The sequence below is a fragment of the Rhinolophus hipposideros genome (genome assembly GCF_964194185.1).
Source record: "Rhinolophus hipposideros genome assembly, chromosome: 3".
Lineage (NCBI taxonomy): Eukaryota > Metazoa > Chordata > Mammalia > Chiroptera > Rhinolophidae > Rhinolophus > Rhinolophus hipposideros.
Window position 1 is genome coordinate 100,867,751 of NC_138049.1, and position 18,103 is coordinate 100,885,853.

The 18,103-nt window shown below is 49.7% G+C and overlaps 1 protein-coding gene across 4 annotated transcripts in view; it reads left to right on the plus strand.

The window, feature by feature from the left end:
* Positions 1 to 18,103, plus strand: part of BTBD9 (BTB domain containing 9) — a 442,816-nt gene that overhangs the window by 415,401 nt on the left and 9,312 nt on the right. For all 4 annotated transcript variants that reach the window (XM_081044978.1, XM_081044977.1, XM_081044979.1 and 1 more), the window contains one exon: positions 4,713 to 4,791. In XM_081044978.1, coding sequence (XP_080901104.1) covers positions 4,713 to 4,791 — 79 coding nt within the window. The remainder of the gene's footprint in view (positions 1 to 4,712; positions 4,792 to 18,103) is intronic.

An 18,103-nucleotide genomic window follows, 5' to 3' on the forward strand; every position in this document is an offset into this window, starting at 1 on the left:
AACCCAATCAAAACGTATAGCTTTATTTCTCTGGAAAAATTGCTTCCAAGCTTCAAACAACTAATTATAAGGGAAGTTTTGGAACACCACCAATTTGTAAGTTGGGACCACCGTACCTTTTGCAGTGTTTTCTAATTAGTTCATGGAAGGATAGCTGATCTCCCCACAGAGATGGTACACTTCTTAAGGGCAAGCACTACCTCTTGCCTGGATCCCCCTTAGCACCCGGCAGGTGCCAAGCTTAGGAGTGTGTTCAACAAATACTGGTTTCGTTCCTCCAAAGCCGGGCTATCTGCCTCCAGGAAATGGGCGCTGACGGCAGTGCCTTGGGCTGCTTGGAACCTCTGCAGTAGTCATTGAATCACACACTATCAACCCTGGTGACTCACAGAGAAGCGGCGTGAGTCACTTGGCTGAATGGTAGTTACAGTAGTAACAATATCAACTATTGGGGGTTTTTAGCACCTAGTATATGTCAGCACTGTTCTAGATGTTTTACACTTATTAAAGAATTTAATCGTCACCAAAGTGTTATATAGTTATTGTCCTTATTTCACAAGAGACTGAAGCCCAGAGAAGTTAAGCAGTTTGCCTAAGGTCACACAGCTGATAAAAATACAAAATTGAAATTCAAACCCAAGCAACCTGTCCACCACTGGGCCATACTGCCTCTCATCCCTGAAAAGCCAGGATTAAAACCTGCTGTCTTTTTTTTTTCCTTTCCATCGCCATGTATTTGATCCCCTTTACCCTCACCTTCCATCCCCCACCCCCTTACCCTGTGGTAACCCCTACACTATTGTCTGTGTCTATGAGTTTCTGTTTCTTCATTTGTCTTCTTTTGTTGTTTTCAGTTTTATATACCACATATCAGTGAAATCATATGGTTCTTGACTTTTTCTGTCTGACTTATTTCGCTTAGCATAATAATCTCAAGATCCATCCATGTTGTCGCAGATGACACCATTTCATCTTTTCTTATGGCAGAATAGTGTTCCATTGTGTATATGTACCACAACTTCTTTATCCATTCATCTATCGAAGGACACGTTGGTTGTTTCCATGTCTTGGCCACTGTAAACAAAGCTACAGTGAACATTGGAGCACAAGTGTCTTTATGTGTAAATGTTTTCAAATTCTTTGGGTAGATACCCAGGAGAGCGATTGCTGGGTCATATGGTAATTCTATTCGTAATTTTTTGAGGAACCTCCACACTGCCTTCCATAGCGGCTGCACCAGTCTGCATTCCCACCAACAGTGTATGAGGGTTCCTTTTACTCCACAGCCTCTCCAACACTTGTTACTATTTGTCTTGTTGATGATAGCCATTCTGACTGGGGTGAGGTGATATCTCATTGTGGTTTTCATTTGCATTTCTCTGATGATTAGTGACGTTGAGCATTTTTTCATATGTCTATTGGCCATTTGTATGTCCTCTTTGGAGAAATGTCTCTTCAGGTCCTCTGTCCATTTTTCAATTGGGTTGTTTGTTTTTTGTTTTTGAGTTGTATGAGTTCCTTCTATATTTTGGATATTCGCCCCTCATCGGAGAGCTAAAACCTGCTGTCTGGACTGTCACCCCTCCCAGCTGGCAGTACCTTGCATGACAGTACAGTGCTGGTGTTGTCACTTGCTTCTGTCATGCCATCTGTATTAAGTAAGCTAGGTACTTTTCTCAGTGCTTACATATACATTCTACCAAATTCAAACGGCACAAAAGGACTATAAATGTCTCTTGAAATCTTTCTGTCCAAAGCTAAAATCTTGACACCACTTTGGCAAACATTCTTCCAGACGTCTCCTTTGAATGCCTATGTGTGTAGGTGCCTGTCTGCAGTGTGATGGAACTGGCACCTCGTTCTGTATGCATTTCTGTAACCAGGGGGTGGTGTTATTTGTCAGCTTTGGACACACGAGGAAATTACAGCTCGGGAAAGGGGACTGACTTGTCCAGGGGAGAGGTAGCAAGTGCCAGGGTGGGGACATCAACCGCGGGTGAGTTTACGGTCTGCGGTGTCAGTTCTCAAAGCAAAGGCCACATGTATTTTTGGACACCCATCGCTCCTGTGCACACTTCCTCCCAGTACCAGGTCCTGCTCTGAACTGAGTGGGTGCCGCGCCCCGAATGCTCTAGTCTTCTGGGAGTGCTGCCTACTCAAAAAGAAATGTGGGCTCCTTGGCAAGTAGAAATATTTATACAGCTCTCAATAAAAATGGCCGTTGAGCTTTTGTGTCGACTAAATGATGGTGGCAGTTTCCTGGCCCTGTGAAATCTCGGCTGAGGCAGCCTCCTTGGAGGTTGCACAGTGATTGTAAATGTGGCCCCGACGTGACCATGACGGTTCCAGTGCCACCTACCATTTCCCATCCAGCAGCACTGAGAGTTGTTTTGAGGAAGTTTAAGGAAAATGGAATCTGATATTTTGAGAGGGAGAGATGCTCATTACCTCATCCTAACCAACTTCCTTTTCTACTGGTGCTTTGGTCTTAGGGTTGGTATCCAGTTTTGCTGAAAATGAAATCATCTGTTCAACTCTCAGGCTGTGTTAGTGAAAATGAACTCTAATGTGATTAGATATTAATGTAATGTAATGGAGGATTGGTATTAAATTGAAGCCTTCTGATCTTATTACTCCACAAATGCTCCCTCCTGCTCAGGCTGAGGCCCTGCCAGCCCTGCCTCCCCAAGCAGAAGCGAGGGGCAGTGGTGCCAAACCCCCTGAGCCCACTGCAGGAGCCTGGGGTAGGGGGAGAAGGGCAGATGGGCAGATGGTGGGAACTGCAGCACGTGAGAGGCAGGAGACAGGCTGCGGGCCCAACTCTGCACAGGACGGCCCACCCAAGACCTCACTTCCCTCACTGCCTGGGCCTCCGCGTCTGTCTTGTGGAGGCAGGAGGGGCTGCACACTGGAGGCATAATTCTGGGCCTGCCTGGGCTCTCAGAGCCACAAGGACCGTGAGCTTACAAGTGTCAGATGTCAACTTTATATCCAGAAGCACTTGAAGATTTTCTCTGATAGGCCTAGGGCTAGAAAGCTAAGAACAAAATCTTTATCTCCTTCACTCCTAGCCCCTCTCTACCCCAGTCTATTTTGTGAAAGTGATTTGAACCTAACACTTGTCACTGGCTGTTGTCCCTGATCCTAGTTCTGTTTCCCTTTCCTGGAGGGGCGGTCTCAGAAGCAGGCAGTGGGCCTGTTTTGGTGTGCGTCGTAGCTTACTATAGCAGCAGGCATGGGACTGATGCCCCACGCAGTGTGGGCACCTCGCTTCCCTGACCTGCCAGAAGGACATGAGTCTGTCATCGGTCACACAGCTTAGCTAGGAAGAGAGAGCGAGGCCTGTGAGAGCCCAGGCCCAGTGTGGGTGCCCCACAGGCCCCAGCCTGCCCAGCAGACTCCCCAAGAGAGCACGTGGGTCTGGGAGCAAAACAGTCCCCGGCAGAGCAAACGGGCCAGGAGTGCCAACTCCGGGGATGGTCAGATGGCATCACCTTCATGTATGAATAATATCATTTTTACAAGGATGGCGATTTTTCTTGTGCTGTTTCCAGAAAACTGCTTGCAGAGGCACAGACTTTGCACACAGGATGGTAACGACTTTTTAATGACCTTCAGGGGCCTGGTGTCCAGGCAGCAGTGAATCAGTCTCAATGGGAGGCTCCTAGCGAGAGAGAAGATGGAACACCTGAAGCCAAGGGGGGAAAAACAAACCACAGATACATATATTTTCTTTGGTAGCATTACTTGGTAATTAGACAATTACAGGAAACAGCTTCCCAGCAGCTGGCATTTCCACGGTGTGAGCGGAGGAGGGAAGGCAACTGTGAACTCCTCACATTTATTATAGGAAACATTATTGGCGTTTACAGTCTGGGTGCCACGCTGTCCTCCAGTGTGTCCTGACGAGCTGTGTGGGGTAAGCCCAGAGCAGAGCCCCCCTCTCAGGTTTGTTTAAGGCCTGCTCTGCTGGGCTTTAAAGGAGCTGGCCCAGCTCCTGGTAATTGACGAGGAATTGCCTTTAAAATATTGGGGCTGCTTTGGTTCCCACCCAGAGACTGGGCAGTCCTGAGAATAAACCATCTGGGGGATGCGTTTGGAAGCTGGAACGGGTCGGGTAGGGGCCTCTTCTTCCCCAGGTGCCAGCACTTACATGGGGGTTGGGAGGGAGATCAGACAGAAGAGCGCGGGGTTCACACTGCAGTGAGGGACCCCCACGTCTCTGACCGCAGTGCTGGGACTCCACAGCCACCCTTTGCCCTGCCCTCCCTCGCCTACGTTCCTGCCCTGATCCTTCCCAGAACCCCCCAGTGAAGTCACTGTTCCCACTCGGACTCCTCCATTCAGCCGACTGTGCTCTGAGGCAGGCCTGGTTTCACAGCGGAGAAAATGTGTTTTATGAACTCCGGCCAACCCTGATCACTGTTACACGGCCTCGCTCTTGTCACAGTATGAGCTTGGTCTGCACTTAGGGCTTGTTTATGCAGAGCTTTAGGAGGACCCCAGTCACCTTCACAGAAGGGGAGGAGTGCCGTCTTGCATGAGAGTGGAGGCTGTGAATGGGCCACGAGGGACGCGCTTCCCCATCAGTGTCCCCCACCCTCCTGCAGCACTGGTCTCCCGGTGATAGGACAGCAGCCCCTCCTTCCTAGTTTGCAGGCAGGGCTCCCTGTGCCGTCGAACCAGGCCAACGCTTGTGCTTCTTCTCACAGGTCCTGGCAATCAGTAACTTTTGAAAGACAGCCCGCCTCCTTCATCCGAATCGTGGGAACACACAACACAGCCAATGAGGTAAGGGTCTCCTTTCTTGAAAGATGCTGTGACATTTCATCATGCACAGGTAAACGCTGCGTCCCGAGGTAAGTGTTTTATGTTCCACCCGCGAATGGCCTGCTGTTCAGACAGCTTGGTGCAGAAGGAAGCCCTGCTCTTGCACAGTGGGGATATCATTATCATTTCTGAATGTCTCTTCACCGGCACATGAAAGCCAACTCCTATGGCTTTGCTTTCTCCTACCCACCTCTGGGGAACTGGCAACCATGGAGACCTTGAGAGGTCAGATGCCCTGTCCTCAGTCCTCCATCGGCCCGTCCCAGTCAGCTGCTCCCCCAGATGTCCCTGGATCTCTGTGGTGTTCAAGACTCCCCATCCCCAGGGGGCGGCATGGTGCCCAGTTGCTGGTTTCCTCTGTCTGCCTACTCAGTCCTGCGCTGGCTGCACGTGAATGTTGATGAGCGAGCCTACCCCGTCCAGGCCTGCTCCCAGGGCTAGGCAGTCATTCCATGGACCTTGCTGTTGTTGGTCGATGTTCCCTCACCTTCGGATTTAATGAGGGAAGAGTGGGTGAGTGGTTTCCTCCCATATTTGGTCCCCATGGTCAGGGCAGCAGTCAGGTGAGGAGAGTGGGCCTCAAACATTGCCATGCTATTTTGTGTGGAATGGAAATGGCTCAGAAGGGCACTGGGTTCGGGAGGGCGCTAATAGTGATCGCGCCAGGACAGCAGACTAAAACAGAACCGAGCAGGCTCACCTGAACTGTTGTTCCCTTAACATGGATTCCCACTGGGCTCACAGAGGCACTCAGGATTCACTCACAACTTAAGGTGAGAATAGCATTCGTTTCCGTTTTGAGTTTAAACAATCAATCAGAGTTAATTACCTTTTCTCTTCTTCAGTGGGTGTTGAGCAAGCACACGTGGGGACGGTTGGTATTTAGCCCATGGCCATGCTGTTGACGTAGTCTGCTCATCTCCCACTTTCTGTCCAGTCATATATGTGTAGTGCGGACCTCTGAAGGACCGCTGATTAGACAGGAATTATGAGCAACAGTAAGGTTGAGACTTAAGAGGTAACTGAATGGCATAAAAAATAGTAACAGCTCTGCATTTTCACTGTAGCGTGATCTTTCTCAAATCCAAAGGGACCAGCTTCCGGGTGGGCAACCAGGTCAGCTGCACAGAGCTCTATGCCTGGATGGGCTCTGTGCTAGGGGTACAGCGCCCTGTAGCCATCTGGAAGTTCTTAGCGATGTTACCTTTGAATTATTTTGTTTAATAAAGGAAGCCCCCAGGGTCAGTGGTGCACCCACCCAGTTTCTGGAGCCTCAGCTCACACACAGGCCCACCTCTGCCCCTTCTCGGCTTCCCAGGAAGGGTCTTCAGCTATCCACTCCCTGTCCCCAGTGCCTGAACCTGCCCAGCCTCCCCCTCCTCAGCCTGCCCCACAGCCACTGCCACCCTCCACTCTCAGTGGGGCCCTGGCTTGTTTGCAGGGACTGTCAGGGAAGGCATGAATCCTGCGTGTGAGTCACCCAACGAGGCCCCTGGCAACTTGGGCGTCTGCCCTGGTCTAAGGAGGTCCCCTGTGCCCAAGGAAATGCAACATCAAACAGCAAATGAAAATCCTTGGCAAGTCAAAAGAGAGACTGAAAAAAAAGCTTTTTCCTGCTTTTCGAACAAGAGGCTCCATGTTTTCACTTTGCCCTGAGCCTTGCACGTGACATAGCTGGTCCGAGATTCATACACTATGTTTGTTGAATCAGAATTCTCCAGAGCACATTGAGATGTTTCTGGTACTTCAAAAAACATTTTAAAAAGTGAATATGTTGGGATAATTTATATTCATTTTTGCCTTTTTATTTATTTAAAATGAAAACAATACACACCCAGAATGTATTTCTTACAGAGAACAACTTGTAAACTGAATTCTGAAACTTTTTCTCTTACCTCTTCATTTCAAAATAAACATGAAAATTATAAAAGTAAACCATTATTTTTAAAGCATAAAATTAAAGAATTCTAAACATCAAATCATAAAAGCACTTTTTATTTTTTTGATGATGTAACAAAAGTAAAATTTGAATCTGCATTTTTAATACGTATATGATCCCCAAACCAAATATATTTTTTGAAATTTTGCCAATAAATCCCAATTTTTCTAACCACTTGAACTTAGGTTAAATTAATTATGTATATATTATTAAATTGGCAAACCATCTAAATTTATCTTTCCATAACAATATGTCAAGCTAAAGTGAAATATTTTTTGTTTTCAGTCACTTGTTTCTTACATTAAGGCATCAATAAAAGGACCGAATTTTTCTCTATCTCCTAAATGGGGCTCTGCAATTATGTATTACGACAGAAAGAATTCTCAGCTTAGAGAAGGCTGAGAAGCACTGAAATGAGTTTGACCAGGGTCTTCTTCCAGCTCAATCCCAAGCTCATCACCTCAGGGACCAGGTGAAGAATAATCCCCATAGACCTCTAATGTTGGAGTTCAAGGTCTTCTCTCCTCTGATGAGTTTCCCAAAACTGTATGTGCAGGGAACCGCAGACACTTTGGACCAGTTAGTTTGGAGACTGAACCAGCCAGTAGGAATGGGTTCGCTGGTCAGTCACCAACTGGAGATCTGTTGCATTTGACCGAGGAGCAGCTTGCTTGGCTGCCTTAGAGAATCAGTTATTGATCAGGAAAAGAAGCTTCGATGTAGTGTTGCCAGCTGTGAACCATCTTAAATCATAAAATAAATAGTGACCAGGATCATAAGGCAAGATCCATAAATTGTATCATTCTCAGAGCATACAAGAAAGCACAGAAAAGTTGAATTTCACTGGGCATCGAGCATATACAGAGGGTGCCAAAAAATTGTATACACGTTTTAAGAAAGGAAAAACCTGTATTAAAATTGTAATACTCAACATATACCGATAACAAAAGATGAATACAAGTCATGTGTATGCATTGTTCTGGCACCCCAGGCATAGCAAGCCTTCGGAGGAACGTGCTTCACTGCAGCATAGCTGGATTGGGGGGACGTCATTTGGAAGAAGTAGCATCCCCTACCTTAGGCTTGGCAGGAGTGGGTGTAACTCGGTGTGAGGGACGGGCTGCATTAAGGAGGGGGAGGTGACATGGGTTGGTCAGGCAGGACTCCCGGCAGAGGCAGCCCTGAGGAAGCACTGAGATGGCACAGATGGCTGGGGAAAGGAGGCTGGGGCGGAGTCAGGAAACCAAGATGGCGGGGTTCCGTGCTACCTTGATCCCTAGTCCCGCGGGAGTGACAACCATGCCATCAGAAAATGAGGGGCAGAGCACCTTCTCACAGTGGAGGGCATGTAGAGGGGAGGCAGGGCTTCCTCCGTCTGTCATTGCTTGTTTGCCAAGCGACACCCGTGGCCTCCATTTAGTCAGAGCCAGGACCTGTTTCCCTTTAAACATGGATGTTTACCCACCCGAAGACTTGGTGCCAATTTCAGAAGCATAGGTGGACTTGGTTTTTAGCATGGAACATTAAGACTGTCTGTGTGATGATAACAGAAAGAGAAATGTGGGTGAATAAACTGCCACATCTCCCGGATAAGACTGCTTTCTGCAGGTGGCGCCCCATCCAGAGAGGGAGGATCAGAGCAGGGCACAGCAGGGAACGTGCAGCTTGAAGAGCATTCAGAGTAATGGGGTTGGGCTGTTCTGGCAGAAGGTGGAAAGTGGCCTGCATGGTATGGAAGTGGCCAGAGCTGCTGGCAGCTCTGCGACTGTGGCAAGGGAACGCATGCCCACCTCTACACCTCCAGCTATTGGAATAGCCCAGCCTCCCATACTAAACCAGGTTGGGAGTTCTTGCCCGATGTAGGTGTGTGTCTGTCTTGCTCTGGTCGGCCAGCACGCAGGGCCCAGCATCTGCCTGCTGCATGTTAATTTCCCGCACTTCTCTCCAGCCGGGTCAGGCCCGCTCTCAGGTGAGAGACCCTTTGGCCGGCTGTGAAGATTCAGATTTCTTGATCACGTGTTTTGGCACACTTCTGATTTCCTGCGGCATTTCATCCCTCTCCTCTGGGAAGTGATGTCTGCTGCTGGCATCTGTCTTTCATCTTCCTTTGGGAGCACTGTAGCAATGAATTCAGTTAATTTTTAGCTACGTTTATAACTTCTGTCGATAAATTCCCTAATGCTTACCTCTTAAAGGCTGTACCACTTCCCCACTTCCCTCAGTGACCTCCTGCTCCAAGGATGACTCGGTGTCATCCTTGTCATTTATATTAACTTCTGAGAACATTTTCCTTTGGTTTCCCGTGTGTGTGTGTGTCTGTGTGTGTGTGTGTGTGTGTGTGTGTGTGTGTGTGTGTGTGTGTCTGGCTCTGCTCCTCTCGCTGCTCTGGATGCTCCTCTGAGTTGCCATATTCCTCACGTTGTATTTGTCTCCTTTGCCCGTGGCCTCCTTTTTGCACACCCTCCCTGCCCACTCGCAGCGTATCCTTTGTCTTCCCCTCACACTCGGCACTAGATGGCAGGCACATGTCAGTTTGTCTTCCAGCACACCCATGCTCTCTTCAGTTCTCCTTCAGTTGTTTTCATTCACTGGCTTCTCCCCAGTGTCTGTAGCCAAAAAGGTCCTTCTTGCCTGTTTCCTCACCTGCTTCCTGGGGATCTCCATCACCAGCTCAGCAGTCGTGTGCTCGTTCCAGCCCACCTGCCTTGGTGGCTAATTGACTCTGAGCGACTCAGGAGGCAGACACTACTCCCCTTTCTAAGTCTCTCTTGTCCAAAACAAATTAGAAACCAGGCCTTGGTGACAACACTGCCTGTGTCCCAGCAGATCTGAGTTTCACTCCAGGGGCCGCAGAGCCACGCTGGTTTTGACGCAGCGCCTCCCACGGGTCCATCCTTTTCGTTCCATGAATTACCTAGAACAATGGTCTTTCCCACTCCTCCATCCTTAAGGAGAGCAGCCTGGGCCCAAGGAGACCTGTCTGTGGACCCATGAAAAGAAGTTAATGTATTAAAAGAAATAGAAGTTACACCTGTTTTTGGTTTTTGTTTCTGGGGTTTTTGTGTGTATGTGTGTGTTTGGGTTTTGTTGTGGTTGTTGTTGTTGTGGCTTTTGTGAAAACCTGCATTTGAGAGCAAGCTTTGGAATGATTTTTCCTAGGCAGGGAGCTCAGGGGGCTGAGCAGCCCCAAGGGTTAAAAAGGACCAGGAACAACTAACTCTATGCCACATACAAAGCCTGGGCTCCTGCTCACGAGAAGCCATGTGAAAGCTTTTGCCAGTCAGTAGCAGAAACTAAGGGTGGTATTGACAGTCTGTAGGCAGCTCTCAGCGTTCCATTTGCTTATCGAATTTATGTAGCTGAGGAGAGAGGCTGTGTCATATTTATCTTGGTATCCTCGGCACCGAGCATGGGCCTGGCAAGTGCACGGAGCACTTGCCAGCTGAATGAGTGAATGAATCATTCGGTCTGTCCATCCCTCTCTCCCTCTCCCTATCATCAGCCAAACAAAGGAAAAGAATTAGTAATTCAGCTTCTCATCATCGAGAGACCATGGCATTCAGAGGCAGGGTTTCTGTCGTCATACTGAGGAACTTCCTAAACCAGGAACTTTTGTAAACGGAAAAGTACGTGTGCCAGCATCTCCTCAGCATCTCCTACTTTAGGGCCCTTACAATAATAATTATTATTACTACTATTATTATAAATTATAATACCTGGCACTCACTGTGTGCCAGGCCCTATTCCAAGCCCTTCGTATTTTTTATACTATGTAATCCTCATATGTGAAGTAGGCTCTGCTCTCCCTGCATTTTAATGAGGCGACTCAATACCAGGTGTCAGCAAAGGTGAGGGGCGATGGGCGCTTCCCGCCCCGTGCAGTGGGGTATGGACGGAAGCAGCCACTCTGGAGAACAGTTTGGTACAACCGACCAACGCTGAACACTCGCACACCTGCCCGGTAAACACTGACCTCTGTTTAGTCTCTAAAGAAATCTTATATAATCTCAGTATGCGAGAACGAGGATGCCTTCAGCAGCACTGCTCGTCCCAGACCCAAACGCGACCCCACGCGACAGTGTGTCTGCGAGAGAAGGGACGAGCAAATATAGGACGCGGTGCGGGCCGGTGCGCAGAGGGGCCGGTGCGCTCTGTGTGACCCCAGACCCGAAAGTACGTGTGGTAGGATTACATTCATGTCAGTGTCCAAAAAAGGCAAACTAAACTAATTAAGGATGCATGCACAGGTGGTAAAACAATTCTTTTTTTAAGCAGAGGAATGATCATTGTTATTAAAGCCAGAACTGTGGTTTCCTCGGGCGGCAGGGCTCGGATCAGGAAGGGCCATGGGGAGGGACCACAGGGGCCAGCAATGCTCCTGGTCCTTCACCCACGTGGGCTTACGTGGCGCTCACTGTATATGGTTAATTCAGCAAGCCGTGTAAGTGCATTTTATGCGCGTTTTAGTGCATGGCTTTCACATTTAATGTTTTGCTTTAGGCAAAAAAAGGGAAATGGATGAGGAAACTGAAGCTGAGCGACGTTAAGTGAGTGATTTGTACAAGGTCAGCCCACTGGTGAGTGGCAGACCCCGGATTTGAACCCAGGCAGTCTGGCTCTTAGTATCCAGGCTGCTCCGTCTCCCAAAAATGTGTAATAAATAGTAAAGCCACAGAAATGAGCCCCGCTCTCGCCTGGCCCGGTTATCTGAGTCACACCTTGGCGAGCAGATGGGTCCTGTAGGCAAGTTTGTGCGCAAGCCCTTGTTAGATCGAGGAGAGAAACCAAGGCAGCGCCCCTCCTTAGGGAAACTACGGCTTCACTGCCTGAGAGAGACCAACCACAGGAAGAGCTCTTGACTCTAGTGGCATTGCGAATAGCAGGCGATGGTAGAGACGAAAGTGCAGTGGTGGGAACTGAATCAGGGGGGCTGGTGTGGATGGATGTAGGGGCCCGGGCCTGCGGAGGGGGTTTCTCATCGGTAAAATGGATCAGATGAGCCCGGCCCTTTGGGAATGGGTAGCCATGAAGGAGATGGTGTGCGGAGGGTTTTGGAGGGAGGGGGGGAAGGGTACAGGTCTTCCTCACAGGCTCGATGCTCGTTGGGTGGGGAATAGTCACCTCCCCACGAGCCTGAGAAGGAAGGAAGCTGTGCACGAGCCGGCACCTGCAGGACTGAAAGTCTGCAAGTGGCTACTTGAGCTGCCCTCCAGGACCACTCAGCGCGGAGCCTGGAGTGAGGCACAACTTATTTACAGGCTTCTGTCAGGCCGGTGAGTGGTTGTGGGCTCCCAGTGCCATCCTGTTCCCATAGCAACATGTGGCTCTAGTGCAGAAAAAAACAAACAGGGAAACGGACTCTGTTTTTTATTAAAGCTCTTTCTTGGCGTAGTGATCAGATTTCCCAGACTCCTCCCTCAGGTCTGATCATGCTCTCTCTGGCTCCCCGAGGATTTCCCTGGCAGTATCTAGAGGCTATTCTCTCAGGCCTGAAGGTGCACCTCAGTCACGCTGGCTCCCCAGGCCAGGGTTCCCAGCCGGCAGCACCAGAATTGACAGGGACATCCTGGTGTCAGAGATACGGAGCCAGTGGATGGGCAGGCAAGCCTTTCCATCCCTCAGAGAGCTCGTGATCTGCACAGAGACCCCGTTCCAGCCCTCAGACTCCATCTGCCAGAGAGAACCCGGCAGTCCAGGGGTTGCAAAGGGCGAAGGGTACACACAGATAAAACCTGCGGGGGGTAGAAAGCACTGAAACAAACCAGGTTTCCGACAGCACCTGGATGCCGTGTGCGGTGTATGTGAGGCCGAGGTGGCATTTGCAAGGGCAGGACTAGGTGTGTGCAGAGAAAGGATAAGCACTACAACGGCAGAGCCCAGGGCCGGGCCAGGTAGGCCAGCCTGGCACCTGTGAATTTGTACAGTCGTCCTAGCAGGGCGCTCTGCCTGGCTCCCCCACTGCACTTCCCTTCTTGAGGGCAGAGACCAAGTCGTGGTATCTTCATGTCCCGGCACCCAGCCCAGTGTCCAGAGCACACAGTAGCCTGTCCATAAATCACACTGGGGCCAGAGCTTTGGTGCAGGGTGCTGAGGGAAATCAGCTCTGAGGACTCACTGGTGACAACCGGGATCTGAGGAATGAGGGAAAATGAAGATCTCACTAAGGCTGTAATCCCCATGACCTTGGAGAATCGTAGGGCTGCGATGGCTGTGAGAATGTCTGGAAGCATTTACTGTGAGAAAATACAGGATGGGTGGGAGATGGTTAAAGGTGAGCTTAACGTGGATTAAAGACTACACATGGTCAAGGTCAGGTGCCTCAGAAGAGTCAGGCTAAGAAGAAAGGAGGATGGAAAAGTAAGCCTGAGAAACAGGCATAATGCATGGGGCAGGAGGTGAGAGAGAGAAGTGGATGGAAGGAAGGGCAGAGTCTCGGCACATGTGGACCAGGAGACCTCAGCACTGGCAGCAGCCGCACCCTCCACCTGCTGTGTGACTCCCAGCAAGTCACTGCACCTCCCTGGCTCTCAGGACACTTATCTTTAAAATAAGGAGAATGAACTAGATCTTAAAGGTTCCTTCCCAGTGAGACAGAAAAACAGCAGAAAAATATTTAATTTGTAGCATAATTATAATGGAAGACCTTTTTATAGGCATCTTCGTACTTAAATATCTATTATGAAAGATTTTATTGGAAGAAGGGAGGGAAAGTGACACAACAGCGAGCACGTGGCATTGTTCCAAGCACTCCAGTCCTTATGCCTCTTGTATTGGAGCAGCGATAATTCTGCACCAAGCAACTGGCCCGGGAGCAGGTGCCCCTGGAACCTGAGCAGGTGAGTGCCGGGAGCCGCTGAGCAGTGAGATGAAGGGAGACCTCCGGCCTGCGAGCATAATCTTAGACGGGTCCCACTGCTGAGCCAGCAGTTAGGCGTTCGGCCTGAAATCTCCATGCAGCTGGAGCTCTTCCAGACAGAACAGACGCACACCCCCTGGATGAGGTGAAGAACTACCCAGGAAGGCTGGGGCGGCGTGCACAGCCTTCCGGGGAGAGTGGGGCCATGGCCCGGCTCTCTCGATGCCTGTCCAGCGGGAAGGGGGCCTTGATAGGGCCACATCAACCAGGTCCTACCTGGGAACTAGGACATTTCCCTTCTTTTGTTCTTTCATTTTTCAACAATAAAAAGATACCTTCTGCCACTCCAGAGGCAAACTAATTAATTAAGTGAATCGCTGCCCCTGGAACCCTAGGGTGTGCACGCATAGGAAATGGCATCAGGAATTCCGGGGCTGCCTGGGGTGATACATATTGGAAAGGCCCTTTTTCCAGAACATTCCAAGCCATGGAGTTTCAGTTATTTGTGGGTGCCCTTGCCGATGTGAATATGGGATAGTGACATTGGAAAGTTGCCATGTGTAAGCAACATCACCAAGAAACTTGCTTGCATCCCATTAGAAGTGAATGCTGCGCAAAACGATTTGGTACCCCGCCATCCTAGGCAGTGCTGAAGACTGTTGCTCAGTCTGCATATGTCTCCCTGTGAAACGGGTTCCTTACCTGAAAACGATGTTTTGGGCTATTTGGATGTCCATATATAAAATTCTGATTTATAAAAAGCGGTGTTTTGTTAGAAACATTTGGTCTTCATTTTTAAAGGAACCCGAATAAAACATCCCTGCAGTCTGTGGAGGGAGTCTTCTGCCCCTGAGAGGAGTGTAAGAAAGGCGTTAATTGTCACCATCATCAGGATCAGTTAAGTTTCCTGGGCCGAGTGGGTGTGTGATGCCGCCACACCCACCAGACTCTGTGAACAAAACAGAAGTCCCCAGGGTGGTATAATTCAGAAGCCACGGCTCTGTTTCTGACTTATGAGCAAATATCATTGAGAGGTAGATATCTATTATAAAGATACCTCTCCTTGTAAATGTAAGTTGAAAGCTTGGATCAGAAATCCTATTTGTATCGGTTGGCATGAAAGCAGTCTGTGAAAATTACTCAGGAGAAACCAGAAAGGCAAGGCAGAGCCATTGATCACCATTTATTAAATTTTCCTGATTTCTGCTGCAATTCACAGTGGACTCTCAAGCCAACTTGGGAAAATTAGCAGAGACTTCTCTGCTTTTAAAAACCTTGAAGACATGTCAAACAAATAGTGCTTGGGGAGTCCCTCTAATAAACGGCAGACAGCACCCAGCCGAGGAACCAGCCTGACCGAGAAGGCGCTGCTACAGTCGTGTGCCTCCTATCCAGGGTTCCCAGAGAAAAGAACACCCCCGACTACCTCCAGCATCCAGAGTTGTGGCTCCCCGAGAAGAAAGGCAAAGTGATACTAAACAGCAGCTGCAGAAAAGGACGCTGGGTAGTGACCGAGACTGTGGCGGAGTCATGCACACGACTACATTCCAAATTAGCCGGCTCCTCTCAGGGGACAGATCCAGAGGCCATTGACGCTGGTTCAGCGAAGGTGCCCCTTTGTGAGCAGCGGCAATCAAACAGGCTAATGGGATACATGATTGCCGAAACGGGGAAGGGAAAATGATGCGGCAACGGTGGTAATGGTTTTGCATAAATCAGTAGTGTGACTCTGCCCTGTATGCCTCATTCACTTTTGGTCACATCCTTTCTAAGGGGTATTGCAGTCTTGGGAAGGTTCAGACGAAAGAAATTGGATCACACAAGCTTCTGAGCAAAGGGAAACTCAGGACCTGGCTGTTCCACCTAGAGGGAGGTCCCCAGGTGCTCAATGGGAAGAGGAGCTTGGGGGTGTGATGGGACCAGCAGCACATTTCCAGATGGCACCCCTCCACCCCCGTCCCCCACTCCTCCAGTTTCCCAGGAAAGGAGCAGAGACGCCACAGCCCCCCTCCCTTCATGCACCTCTGCTGGCCCCAACCACGTGCCTTCTGTCTGGGTGTCCATGTGCAATGCGTGCACATCTGAAGGGGGGTCCCCAGGGAAGGAACCCCAGCCTGCACAAGATGCTGGGAGGCACACACACGCTGGTGCTTGTGCTGCCTCTGCAATAGTTCAGGACCTGGCTGGGCGTTACCTTAGCACTGGTGCCGTGTTAGGTGCAAGGCTGGTGGGCCGGGTTATCCCGAGATGGCTGAGCCAGCACACGGCTCTGTAGAGGGGTGACAGAGTGGGTAAGGGACAGGCTGCCAGGAGCGAGGTGCCAAGGCCAGACCTTGATCCCGAAGTGCTCCCTCTGGCCCCTGGTGGAAGGCCACTCCCCTCCCTATCTGCCTCCCAGCTCTTCAAGGCCTCGTTGATGCACATCTTCCTCTCTGACTTTCCCAAAACTCCCCTTTCCCGAGAAAATTAATTTCTCACGCACCTGTCGTATTACTGATCACATGCTATTGTGGTATTCTGTGTGTGAGGCAGGCATCTGATGCCGGGAGACCACAGGCTTTGGAGCTGCTTGGCCCTGAGGATGAATGGGTGTGACCTTGGGCACCCCGTTACCTGGCAGGGGCGCCTCTGTCCCACCCTCTCCCCTGTTGGGCTGGGAGGTGTGTGCAGTGCCTGGGTAGTGTTTGTGCTCAGTGAGGTCATCGAAGTTTCAAAAACAAAAACAGCGAAAGGATCTGACGGTGACTACAGGTCCTTGGTGGTTACTGAGCCTGGAGCCCCGGGGCCCCCGCTCCTGCCACCTTCCATAGCACCACAGTCTGCCAGCCTCGTCCTCCCAAAGAACCCCTGCAGTCACTGCAGACCCTTTTCTTCCCTGTATCAGTCTTACTGAATCTGTTACCAAGTTCTATTATTCTTCCTTTTAAAATGACTCTTTCCTGTTTATCCCAAATTGTTGAGTTCTCCATCAGGGGATTTCAAGTGTTAACCTAAAAATAAAATGCCTTTCAAAGTGAGAGGCAACAAGCATTTATTTGAGATCAAAGAATAGCTATTCGGAAAGCACTGATTGAGGCAGAAGCCTGAATTATGTCCAATTAGGAGACAAAGGCGATGGGTATTTATGAGAAAGGGAAGGGGAACAATTACATTAATAGAAGGAAGGCATTTCTATTGGTGCAGATAACATATCATAGTGATGCTAATTCTAAACAACTTAGTCGTCAGTCTGGTAGTCATAATATCTGCTCTCTTGTTATCCTTGCAAACGGTTCTTTGGGACACAGTGTTGCTTTAGGCCCATTCCAAAGGTTATTGTGCCCTGTTTTAACATTCCAAACATGGGAGGCATAACACATGCGAGGCGGTTCCTCTGGGATGGCAGCTGTGGCTCTATTTTAAAGTGGTTCTGTTTATATTATGATTTCTTTTTTTACACGAGGTTTAAGGGTTTGTTGTTATCTACTTTCTTTTGACACTTAAATTATTTGTTGCCATAAATATATATTGCTTTTGCAATATTTTAAATTAAAAAAATACTCCTTTTTTAAGAGTCTCCTCCCTCCAGAGCCCCTAGCTCCCTGCCCAGGTCTGGGCCGGGCCCTCCTTCTGTCCCCCAGCTGTGGCCTTTTGCCCACACTGCCTCCAGCACCCCCTCCCTCACACCTTCCTGCTTTCTTTGTCATCACCCTCAGCTTGAAAGCCTGCAGTGGTCTCCCCTCTTCTTCTACACTGAGGGTTCCCTCCTCTGACCTTCTCAACTCAGCTCAGACATCTTCTCCCCCAGGAAGCATCCTTGACTCCCCAGGCTGGCTGAGGACCCCTCCTCTACACCCTCATGGCTCCCCTTAAGCCCAGAGATCCTGGCTTTTCCAGTAATATGTCTGTTCACCTCACTGGATGGTGCACCCTGAGGCGCCCGGACTCCCACAGTGGCGCATGCAGGAGGCGCTCATAAGTGTCTGTGGAATGAATGAATGAATGCACTCAGACCTCCTGACCTCTGAACCCTACTCACACATTTGGCTCCTCCAGCCACGTCTACTATACGTGTCACGCTCATTCTGCCCTCTGTGCCTGGCACATGGAAGCACTGATCCTTTCCCGACTTCTACCTGCCCTTAGCCTGTTCCCTCTGATGCCCACTGCACACTCTGTCTCTTTGTTGACTTCACGCCTCACCCATCTTTCCATTTGTAAAACACCCTTTTTCACTTAGAACCCTCACCCCTCAGTTTGTAGCTTAATAAAAGTAACTGTTTCCTGTGTGTTGCCTTTGAATCCAGCAGACCTGTGTGGCTCTCCAGAGACGCTCGGGGCGCCCGCATTAAAGTTAGCTTGTCTTTTAGTGACACTCTTGGGACTCCAGGTCAGACTGAAGCATGGCTCTGAGCCGCCCTCATCTCTCACATCCGGCCTCAGAACACCCACCAGAACCACCGGGGAGCTCAGCCAGGCGGGTCGCAGCTGGGGCTAAC